Source organism: Leucopleurus acutus (genome assembly GCF_964270905.1).
Source record: "Leucopleurus acutus genome assembly, chromosome: 13".
NCBI classification, from domain to species: Eukaryota; Metazoa; Chordata; class Mammalia; order Artiodactyla; family Delphinidae; genus Leucopleurus; species Leucopleurus acutus.
Window position 1 is genome coordinate 48,164,717 of NC_139155.1, and position 12,917 is coordinate 48,177,633.

The window sequence follows — 12,917 nt, forward strand, 5'->3', positions numbered from 1 at the left end:
TTTTCATTTTCCCTCCATCGCTGGTGGTGAGGTGAACCAGGGAACAGCAACTTCAGGCACAAACTATCCCCACTTGTCAATGTTTTAATAACAATGGGACTCAGCCGACAAAAGCCACCACTGGCCTTACCCTGTGGCTTGTCACCTTCAACCACAGAAGGCAACTGTCATAACTTGCTAAGCAACTTCTGATTCCAGCCCAGAAAACCTAATGCTTTGAGTCAGGTTCCATGTAGGATGAAATACATAGTTTCCTGGTAAGCGGTGACCCTTCTTTTCTTCCCCCTGCATCTCAGTGCAGGCTGTACTAGGGAAAGACGCCTTACCTATTAATAGTTTGGCAAATGAAGGAGGGAGTAACAAACAGAGCCTTGCTGTAATTAAACACGTTGGTAGGCATATGCCTACTTCTGTGTAAATAAACCGTACTTCACAACCTATTTTTAGAAGCTGATTCCTAGTCATTAAGAACCTAATGGAATACATAAGAGTTAATAAAAGTATATAACTGTAAACAATGGTCTTCCCTATCGGTGATTATTTTCCAGAAACCGAAATCTCAGGACCATGTGACACCGCTCTTTATGTCTTCTTTGGCAGTAAGTAGCAAGGATCTGGATGGAGAGGGCCATGGTCACTTCAGAAGGGCCAGGTACAGAGCTCGGGAATACTTCATCTCCCTCTCCTGCTCCATACAGAAGATCAGGTCCCTGAGGCAGATTCTTGTGATTCTTGGACGAAGCAACTGTTTGGTGGCTGTCAGGCTGGATGTCCCAGAAGCAAAAAGGTTGTCTTTTAAACCCTATACAAAGTAAAGGGAGAAGCAAGTTTAAAATAAGCAATCTTTCATAAAGAGAGAACCTGTCAATTCAGCAAAAGCCTGCTAGCCTCTGGCCCCTGGGGTAGGTGCTGGAGGTATAGCATGATGCAGCTTGTCCTCCAGCAGCCCAGGCTCCTGGGGGAGGCCCATGGCCAGCACACCTAGTTCATGGCCTCAGTCACTCTCTCTCACCTGGACCATGGCCACAGCCTTTTAACTGACTTCTCCACTTCAATCCTTCTTTGCTGCACATCACAGGGCAGACTGTCCTCTTTAAAGGTCTGAGACAAAAGTTTCGGGAGTGATGACTGTGGTCATAATTTTGATTGTGGCGATGATTTCACAGGTGTGTATATATGTAAGAACCTGTCAGATTACACACTTTAAATGTGTGCGGTCTTTTGTTTGTCAATTATAAAAGTAAAAGTGAAAGCCTCACATGGTTCAGATCCCACCACTCCATGGTTCAAAAACCTTCAATGGTTCCCCTCTGTCCAGAGTAGCTACTTGAGCACTTATTATACTTTGAGAGCTACGTTAAGCACCTTCCACACATGATCTTTCTTTCATACAACACTGCAGCACGTTACATGGGTGCTGTCCTCATTTATCAAGTGAGGAAACTGAGCTTAGACAGGTTAAAGCAATCTGTTTAAGGTCTCACAGCAACACTGAGCTGGGACTCAACTTTTAATTTGATCTAAAGTGAATGCTCGCCGCGTAGCACAGGGAGATCAGCTCGGTGCTTTGTGTCCACATAGAGGGGTGGGATAGGGAGGGTGGGAGGGAGACACAAGAGGGAGGAGATATGGGGATGTATGTATATGTATAGCTGATTCACTCTGTTATCCAGCAGAAACTAACACACCATTGTAAAGCAATTATACTCCAATAAAGATGTTAAAAAAATAATAAAGTGAATGCTCTTAGCCTGTTCCATATTATACATCATATCAGGTACAAACTCATTACCTGGCTTCTCTTCAGCCTTACTTCCCATTGCAGAGATCAGCAAAAGGCCATTCCAGGCTAACCTACTCATCCGTTAAGACCCATTTCAAATGGGTCTACTTACCCTCCCCTTCCCCGTAAGAATTCTTACTGTGGTAATTATCTTACATCGTATTATAGTAATTTGTATACGCTACCACCACCAGCACATACCCACTAGATTGTAAGCTTTCTGAGGACAGGGACTATCATTTCTATACCTTCTATGGCTTAGCAAAGTATACAGAACAACACAGATTATCAGCAATATTTTCTCAATTGAATACACCAGTTTAAAACATAACAACTAACACGAGTTCTAAATGTCTTTCAAAATTGAATGAAACCCAAAACTTCTGTATTAAGATATTAAGTTTCCTAAGTATCAATATGTCTATACACCACTATTTAAAAAAAAAGATTTGGAAGAAGAAATAAAAATACAGAAAACTCAGATATAGAATAATTTGGCAAAAATGAATCCTTTATTCTTTTCTTTTTTTAAACTATACTTTGTTTCAAAAACATCTCAATTGAGTTGGCAACCCTCCTTTCCCTACCCAAAAGACTTCCTCTAACACAGGAAGCAAATCTTCTGGTTCCATTACTATCTTTTTATAACCTTCAAATTTTAATTACTCCCTCTACATTTCTGGTTTTCTCTTTTTTTTTTTGCTTTGTTTTAGTTTGATGGAGGGTAAGGAAATCCCCTTTAAGGTCTCCAAAACCCTATGGTCAAAACAAGTGAACTTAATTCCATACATGTTCACAGAATGACTGGGAATTCTTACATTCGACTTTACCTCACAGTCGAATAAAATGTCCTTCAAAGATACTACTCACTTTTGAAGGGATATGATATCACAATCCCACTTCTATACTCATTAGGTCAGACTCATTCAAAAGCATCCATGAAGCAAATTTTGGAAAGTCCATGTTTAAAAAAAAAGGACAAAAAGACTAACTTAGAGGTGGTGTAACACAGATATAATCTTAACTCTTGTAAATTATCACCATCAAAATATTCTCATAAGACTTTTACAGAATGGGCCCACCAACTCAGCTTTGGAACACTGGATAAAAGGACAAATTAGGAAGAAAGTTAATGTCCCAGGCACTGAGCAGCAATTTTGCTGTATATAGGAGTTATCTATTTAAAACTACAGTATATTTAACTAGAGGCATTTTTTCTTAGCCAAAAATTAGATATATTATGCTAAAGCTGAATCTATATATGTTTATAGATCTTCCCTACCAAGTTTGCCAAAAATCACTCCTTTAGCGTTTTATATGAATATTTAAATTAAATGGCTAGTTGGACATACTATCTCTTGGCAATTTAATTTCTACGTAAATATCCAGAAATATGTCATGTCTTTTGATAAAAAGACATGTATGAGAATGTTTAGCACTACTATTCATAATGGCCCTAAGCTAGAAACGATCCAAACGGCCATTAAGAGTAGAATAAACTGTGGACTATTCATACAAATGGAATACTACACAGCAGTAACAAACTGCGTAACATGGACAAATGTCACAAAATATTAAATGAAAGGATCCAGATGCAAAGGAATACATATGGTTTGATTCCATTTCTATAACCTTTAAAACAGGCAAAGCTATAGAAGTCAGGATAATGATTCCCCTTAAGGGAGAAGAGTGGTAACCAGAAGGGGATAGTAGAGGTTTTCTGGGATTCTGGTGATGTTCTCTTTCTTGACCTAAGTACTGTCTGCATAGGTGTGCTCTGCTGTGAAAATTCAGTGAGCTTACTCATGATTTGTGTACTTTTCTGCATTGATGTCCTACTTCAATTAAAAAAATTAAACTGCTACCAAAAAAGTCTTGTGTAGGTAGGAAATACAAAGGGAAATGAAGAGGGAAAAGAGGAAAGAAGATAAGGCAAAATTGTTAAATAGAAAAAAATTATGGAGAACGGACCATCTGGGTAAGGAACAAAGGGGTCACAGTTCATGTCTGTCATGTGACAAGCCTGAAGGATCCCAGGGAAAGAGCCACATCACAGCTGCCAGCACAGGGTTGAAAAGGAGGTCATTCCAACAGGATGCAGCAGAAGGCCTGAGGCAATGTTATAAATGAAACAAACCCCAAGGGACATTCAGTAATCCCACAGAAATGTCTTTTATAATTCACAACTTCATGAAGGTGACAGCATTCTCTTCCCCCAAATAGTGACTGGCTTGGAAAGTTAATCTTTGTTGAACTTAGATACAAATATATAGCATTTTTATTCCTATGCTTATGATTTGAAAAAATCCACAATCTGACTTTTCAGCTTCATACTGACCTGGCCAGAATAATCAGCTACATCTCAATTATCCATGGTAAAGCGGGTGGAACTCAGAGCCATAAAAATTCGAACCTGCCTTCACCATCAGTTTTTATTTTCTTCCTCACCAAGTCCTTTGCCCAAAGTCACCTAGGGCTGATTTCTGGTTACACTATACTGTCAGTGCCAAAGAACACAAATGTAGTTAGGAGACCATTTGTAAGAAGACGAAAAAAACCTGTTGGGACAATGTACTATTTGTTTCTGAAATAGAGGATTTTCCCAATCGACTTTCTACGTGAAGATATTCCTTAATCTGAATTCTTCACTTAGATGAATAGAGGGTAAAATAGAAGATGGAATTCAGTGAAGATGAAAGAAATAATTCACTTACTAAGTGTACAACAGATGTTTTCGGAAGCGTAACCGAACCTAAATGTAAACATTCTTCAACACTGCCAGGTCAATTAAGTTAGCCCTCAATTTGTTCAATTATATCACTAAACAAAGTTTCATATTTTTATAATGAAACTTCTGAGAAACGCTTTTGCTCTAATAAGGAAAACTTGAACACTGTCAGTTACCAATTTCAGAGCAATGACACCATTTTAAGAATGACACTAAGTAATTAAAAATAACCAATTATTCACATTTCCCCCCAACTTAATAGAGCAGGTGCTGTGGGGTAAAACTTTAAAAAGTGTCTCTACTTCTTTTTCCATGTTTCCTTAAATTATGTTACTGCTATACTAACTAGTTCATGCTAGCCCATGTACTGATTCAATTCAAAAGTTATCTGGGTTACTGGGCGCCTACTATGGGCAAAGGAACTGTTCTGGCAGCATAAGATATACAGGGGGACTGAATGGTGGTGAATACACATTGTCTCCTCCATAAGGAAACTCAGACAAATTACTTAACTTCTCTGTGCCTCAGTTTCCTAATCTGCAAAATAGGGACAGTAACTGTAATTATCTCACAGGGTTGGCCTGAGGATTAAATGAGAACAATGCCTGGCATACAGTATACAGTCTATAAATGTCATTTGTCAGTTGGGAGGCATTGAAGGTTTATAAACAGGAAACAGTATAATCCTAGTTCCAGATCTTTTTTTCCATCCCCTAGTTTAAATGCCCTATTCTCATAAGTCCTAATTTAAATAATTTGTCCTGCCACACTAACCTTGTCCCTCCTAGAGAAATTTTTAAATTTTAGTTGAGCTTTGAATGTTTAAAGCTAAAAAGTAAACTAATGGGCATTACAGACATATGGCAAATGGATGAGGGATGTATCCTGGGACAGGAAGGTTTTCACAAGCTCCTCAGCTCAAACAGTGGAGGACCTACCACACTTATCAGTACTGTCTGCAGGAGCTGATGTCCATTCCTTCCATTCTAGTCCCTGAATCATAAGACCAAGAAAACACAAACGTGTCCCTGAATCTTAACAGTCGACCAGGAACAAGAGTTGGGCATTTTAACCTCTAAAAGGCAAAGATCCTTTATATTTCTCAGACTCTCTACTTGATTTATTCTAACCCCATGTCACCATGGCAGCTCTTAAGGGATGACTCAAGTCTCCAACTTTAAGCAAAAATAAGAACTAGACATAGGGCACAGGGGGTGGAAAGAAAATCTGGTTCCAGAACAAAAATCAAACATCTTCTAAGTCTTGGTAGCAAAGATAAATAAAAGTGTCCTGGATGCCTGGCCTTAGTGTAATAATGTAATAAGATCACTGGAAATCTGTTTGAAAGACCTGAGCTTCTAGGCCTCAAGGGCAGCACAGAGCAGAAAATACTGAGTTGTGAGACTGCCTGCCCTCTGCTGGTCAACAAGAAGAATTTATGAAGTAACACATCCCTCACCTCTATCACCTTCTTTTCATTCCTTTGAGTTATTTCAGAATACAGACAACCTTGCATATTAACTTCCACCCTAGAATTTTGTCACCTCTAAGTATCTGTTTTTCAACAGTCTTTATAGAATTAATATGTCTAAATGACTGATGTGATGTATAATCGTGGGCTTTGAGTTCTAATTCTAGTTGTGTGATTATGAGAGTTGTGAAGACAATACTGGTTGTCCTATGCTAATGACCACTCACGTCTTTATCTCGAAAAGAACACTTTCTTAAATTCTAGGCTTCATTGTTCAATTTCCTAATAAAGTATGTATCCTAAATTCAACATGTTTCAAATCATTACTCCTGCCTTTCTCCTCTTCTCTTTCTCATTTAAAGGAATGGTAATACCATTCACCTCCAATGCCTAATCCAGAAAACTGGGTGTCATCCTCAACCCTTTCTTCTTCTAATCCCATCTATCACTTCTTATCAGTTCTAACCTCTTTAATAGTTTCCAAATCATCTACATCCTTCTACATTTTCACTTCCATTATCTTCTGCCTAAGATGACTTCATCAACCTTCTAAGAAACTATTTCCAGTATTAATATTCTTCACACTGCTGTGAGTATGATCTTTCTAAAATAAGTAATCTGATAATACCGTTTTCCTGTTTAAAATGCTCCAGTGGCTAAAAACCACCTCTAGGACCAAGTCCAAGTATTTAAGCATGACAACTACAGTCAACCATGAGCATACCAAAGCTTCTCCCCACATTCTCATCTCTCATTCCTTTCTTCCTATCTCAAACTATTGATCATGCCATAGAATGTTTTTTCCTCTTTGTTCCAGACAGTTAATTCTCTCCTCCTGGAACTCCTTCTCCAATCTCTCTGTCCTATCCTTACATCACATCACTCGACTAAGTCCTTTAAGACTCAACTCAGGTAACCTGTTTCCCCAATGCTACAAACACAGACTCACCCCAGGTCTAGATTAGGTGCAACTCCTGTGTATTTTAGCTGTACTCTCTACTTTACCGTCACGTGTATTCAGTGCAATGCAACAACCTCTTTAACTTTCTCACTCACTGGAAAGGAAGGATTTTGTACCTGTGAATATTTTATATATATGGCACTTAGCTGGTATCCAATCAACGTTTGTAGTACAATTATGCATCAAGTGTCACCCAATATCATCAGTTATATGAATGACCAAATAGTGAAAATGAGCCATATTACGGGCTTTGGACATTTTAAATCAAGATCCTGCTGTCATTCTTAGCTTTAAGCCAAATAAATTTGGGAGAAAAGCTGAAAGGTAAAATCCTTTGATGACTTGTTCCTCAGCATTACTCATCCCCACCAAGCTGCCACCAGATGGGATTTGCTCAAAAGGCTATTTTCTGCCACTTTCTCCAAACAGTGGGTAAGTGCTTCAACCCACCAAGTAATACAACACACAAGAACAGCAAATAACCAAATAAATGTCAATTCTGAAAAGCAGTAACTTACTGCAAGTTGAAAAGCCTGTGTCAGCAGGACTTTCCTCTTTATACTCTCGTAATTTTCTTTACCTTTAATTAAGACACAAAGTCCTTTGAAAACTCAAGTAACCTATGTCCAGAACTAAGTTTTATCTATTATTTTATGCTAACTTCTTTAAAGGACTGCCAGTTAAAGATTTTTCTTTCAGAGCCAACTTTAATTTTATCCTTGAAGGATTGTAAATGTTAAAAAAACCTACAACATCAGTAAGGATTGCTGTGCCTCACAACTAAAGGTAGATTTACCAGTATATTTAAATGTATTAATAGTAGCTTTAGGTTTATTTAATTAAAACTCTGGTAATTCTGGAGTTGATGAATTGCATACAGACAGATGGAAAATGATACTAGAAAGAAATATGAATTTACAGGAAAAATGAAAGAGCACTAGAAATGGTAAACATTAAAAAGCTGTTTTTATTTTCATAAGTTCTTTAAGAGATATATGACCAAGTGATAACAATGTACTATGGAGGTTAAAACATATGCATAAGTAAAACAGGTGACAACAATAGCACAAAGGATGGGAGGAATTTGTATAATGGAATTATATAGTTAAAAGGTTTTTACATGATATATGAAGTGGCATTAATTCAAGATTGAGTATAATTAGTTAAGGATACATATTGTACCTTTAAACAGATCTGTAAAGCAACCATTAAAAAAAAAAAAGATATAGTTAAAAAGCCAAAAGAGTATATAGAATGGTATACTAAAACACTACTTGGTTAACTCAAAAGATGACAACAAAGGAGAAACAAAAAAACAGAGGGACAAACAGAAAATAGCAAGATGGTAAACTCAAATCTAATCATAGTAATAATTGCATTAAATGTAAATGGACTAAACAGTCCAAATAAATTTTCAGACTGGATACAAATCCAAAGCTCAATTACATGCTACTCATAAGAAACCAGCTTTAAATAAAGACACAGATAGGCTGGAAGTAAAAGAATGGAGAAATGATAAATCATGCTAATACTAAGCATAAGAAGTGCTGGTGTAGTTATAATAATATCAAAGTAAACTTTAAGACAAGGAATATTAGAAATGAGAACAATTTCACAATGACAAAAGGGAGCAATTCATCAAAAAGACATAATGTGTTTGCACTTAGTAAGACCATCAAATAAAAGAAGCAAAAATCGACAGGTAAACATAGACAAATGTACCATTATAGTTAAAAGAAAAGAAAACAACTTATGGAATATTATTCAACCATAAATAGGAATGAAGTACTGATACATGCTACAATATGGATGGATCTTGAAAACATTATGCTAAGTCAAAGAAATTAGATACAAAAGGCCAAATATTATATAATTCCTTTTATATGAATGCCTAGAACAAGTAAATCCATAGAGACAGATGGTTGCACAGCTATGTGAATATACAGTTGTCCCTAGGTATATTGGTTCCAGGACCTCCCATGGATACCAGAACCTGTGGATGCTTAAGTCCCTTATATACAGTGGCATAGCATTTGCATATAACCTCCACACAACCTCCTGCATACTTTAAATCACCACTAGATTACTTATAACACCTAATACAATGTAAATGCTATGTAAATAGTTGCCAGCACTTAGCAAATTCAAGTTTTGCTTTTTGGAACTTTCTGGAATTTTTTTCCCCAAATATTTTCAATCCATGGTTGGTTGAATCCATGGATGTGGAATCCAGCAGATATGGAGGGCCAACTGTACTGACTTGCACGCTTTAAAATGATGAGGTGTGGTATGTGAATTTTATCTCAACAAAAATCCAAATAATGGCACAGTCTGGTAAGTCAAACAAACAAGTTCAAATAAACATTTCAAAAACAACTTATATTTATTCTTTTCAATACTCTCCACAATTCTTAGGAAAAAATGCATAAATAGGAATTCAACAACATACTCTAAATAGGTACTGTTGCAATGCTTAAGGCAGATACATTGTTTTCCATGTAAACCTGGATTTTCACTGGTAACATTAGTTGAAAATCTGAACATTTTATTTCGGAATATTTCAGAGAGAAATTTACTGTCATTTAAACTACCAAATAATTTTATTGCTGATTTCTCCTCTCTTCTTTATTCTTATGTATTTATGTCATTTTCACTCCTTTACTAACATTTAAGGGGGATTTGGGAAGGAGGGAAGATAAACCCATAATGTGCAATTCAACTTATTTCACAGGGGGTCCCTGAAGATAGCTGACAAGGTGTCAGACTTTAAATCTCTGGAAAATTTTAAAGATCCATCTAAAATTCAGATTTATGTTTAAGTCATTTACAAAAAAGAGGCATATTTGTTTATGGAAGTGTGAGCAAAATAAAATGTGAAAAATATATCTCAAAACATAAAAAAGCTGCTTCTTTATCTAAAGTAATAATGCTCTAAATTCTAATGAATCTATATGATATTTATAGAAGGTGTTAGATGACAACAGATCTGTAATCTGAAATCTGAAATCTCTAATTCTGTTTGTCCCCTAGTAGATTTTAAGCTGCTGTGTTTCCTCAAATCATTTCAGGCTTAATATTTCAATTATAATCTACTCAGATCCTCAAATAATGAAAACTAGTAAATACGGTAAATAAAATGACATCTGTGTAAGATCAATCATTCAAATACCCATAAGAATTCAACTCAGTTCTCTATTTCAAAATACACACATTTCTAAGTTATGAAAAAAAAGTCCGTAAATAATTTTAATGCTTAAATAAAAATTAAAAAACCCAAGTATCTCCCTCATAAGGTATTTTAGAGGTTTTGCACACTTCGACACCATGTTTCCATACAGAAATAGAACCTCAACCTTTGAAGAGGACACATAGAAATGGTAGAGATACAATAAAGGAAAAATTGTAGCGACTAGAATATTTTGAAATGACTGATCACATCTGTTGCTAAAAGGGAATGGGAAAATAGGCATTCACACAGTGGTGGAAACTGGCACAAAGTTTTTGGAAAGTATTATGGAAATATCTATTAAAATTTAAGATGTGTATACCCTTTGACCCAGAAGTTCCATTTCTAGAAATCAATTTGGCAAAATAAATGGGTGCAGGAAGATAGAGGATGTTAACTGTTTATAATAAACCAATGAAAATATTCTAAATGTCTATCAGTGGATCAAAGAATTACGGCACAAAAGTATGTACCAGTATGGAAAAATGTCCAAGATGCAGTGCTTCACAAATTGTAAAACAGTACTTTTAGGATGATCCCATTATAGTAATTAAGAGCACAGACAAACATCAAATTCTCTGGACGTGTATCTGGGCTTCTCCACTTACTAACTGTGGAACTCTGGAAAAGTAATCTTCCCTATACCTCAACTTTTTCATTTAGGGAAAATAACAGTATGATTTTACAAAGGCGTTACAAGGACTAACCAAGATAATACATTCTAAGTGCTTGCTAAAAGTAAACTATTATTATATATGCAATTGTAAATATATATATATTTGATTATATTAGGTAGAACTATATAAAATTGCCAATACTTGATAGTTTTTCACCTATGAAAACGGCAAGTTCATATGGTTTAACCTAATACATGCATGGATAATTTTGGAAAGCATAACCCAAGAAACTTAAGAGCTGTTTGTAATACTCTTTTATACTATTTTGACATTTTCAACATGATCAGTTAACACTCTTCTCTCCCAAATAAAAAGCTATCTACTCTATTCCCCTTGCTTTAAGCAGTACTATCTTAAAAGTATAACAGACATTTTTCTTCCCCCCAAAATCAATAATCATTTGTTGAATGTATAATCTACCTTCTGATAGTACTCTTCTAGAAACTGAGTCTTCTTCATTTCAGAGAAATTTAGACTTCATAAGAAACTTGCAAGCATTGGAAAGGATCTTACCATACCTAGGTAAATTCATACTAGTTTAAACAATGGAAGAAAGTTATCACTGAAATCTATTCTAAATATTATATTCCAAAGAGCTTTGATTTTAATAATTCTATACAACTATCCTTATATAAAGGTGGGTGGGAAGAGAGAAGAAAAGTCAAGAAATAAGAACAAAATAATATTTTCTGGCAGGTACAAAGAAACGTGTGGGGGAGTCTGTGTTTGAGACCACCACACGTCTAGTGCTTTGGAAGCCCTAGCCTGCTCCATGTTGAAGATTCTTGGAAAAGTAATAATGGGGGAAATAATTAAGTCCAGAAATTCCCTAATCATCTTCCTCTGAAGAAGACAAAGCAATGGAATCCATCTTAACTGTGCCTCCTGATATTTCCTCTTATCTGATACAGACACACACAAACCAGCAAAGTTCCATCCGTTCTTGGACAGAACACTCTCTGGTGCCATCACTGCCTTTCCAGGACATCCCGTCTTCCCCAGACTTCATTTTTGTCTATGAGCAGGAAGCTAATGCTGAGTGCTTGTTTTAAAAAACAGGTACATCATTACCTGGCACTTAACTCGCTAACTTCCACTTCCTTGAAGGGGCGCACCACCAAAGAACAGAAATAATGAGAGAGGGACAGAGAATACTGTTGTTAGGATTAGCATGGAGGGAAAAAAAATGGCTACCCACCACACAGACTTCTTCAGCATCTCAGAGATAGTTCTTGGACTCCAGTAAGCAATTCTTTTCCTGAATGCTCAAAGACATCCTAAGACACTGAGGATATAGTATTAAATCATGAGGACAGGCAAATGTTTGTGCTACTATGACTCTGATAAATTTTTTCTCAGATATATTCAAATTAGCAGAATGCTCAGGTGATTTCTGGCTGTCTATGAAGTAACTACAATTATTTTTCTTTTTCTTAAGAAGAAAATTATAACAGCTCAAGAAAAATTTTTTTTCAAAACACAATGAGTTTTATTACTTTTTACACTGCTTCATAGTAACTTGTGATTTTTCTTCAAACAATTTCAGTTTAGTTTCTAAAAAAACCTTTATTTCCCACCTGATTTTCAAAGTTGTATACTAGGTGCCAAAAAATTCACATAAATGAATTTTCAAACCCTAAGATATCTTTAACCTAAAACAGGTTAGGCCCTAATGGTGTACTTTGCCCTTCAGAGGACTAGGCATCTAGCAGAGTAGAGACATTCTGTTTTAGGGCACCTACACACAGGCTAAAATAACAAAGAAAACATATGGAAAGATGCTTAAAGCTCTATTGTTTCCTTTATAGCAACATCATTTATTTCTTTATCCTGATTTTTTTTATTGCAGTTTGCCCACAGTCTTCTGAAAACTGCCTTCCCTCTCCCTACCTTGTCCCCCCAAAATCAAAGTACTCTAATACTTTAAACATCAAATTGGAGCTAAAGGGAAAGGTAAGTTGCTACAATAGATCTATCACAAGACCCTCAAGTTCTATATACAGAAGTTCTAATAATATCTATAGCAAACTGCTGTGGAATACTATTTGAGGTACAGGATTTTTTCAAAAGT

The 12,917-nt window shown here is 36.1% G+C and overlaps 1 protein-coding gene across 1 annotated transcript in view; it reads right to left on the reverse strand.

The window, feature by feature from the left end:
- Positions 1 to 587: 587 nt before the first annotated feature.
- The window catches only part of TAF4B (TATA-box binding protein associated factor 4b), a gene marked incomplete at its 5' end in the record, with an annotated part of 111,714 nt that continues 99,384 nt past the window's right edge, over positions 588 to 12,917 (reverse strand). Inside the window, one exon of the mRNA XM_082852655.1 lies at positions 588 to 802. Within this exon, the coding sequence (XP_082708781.1) occupies positions 635 to 802 (168 nt within the window). The 3' untranslated portion in view covers positions 588 to 634. The remainder of the gene's footprint in view (positions 803 to 12,917) is intronic.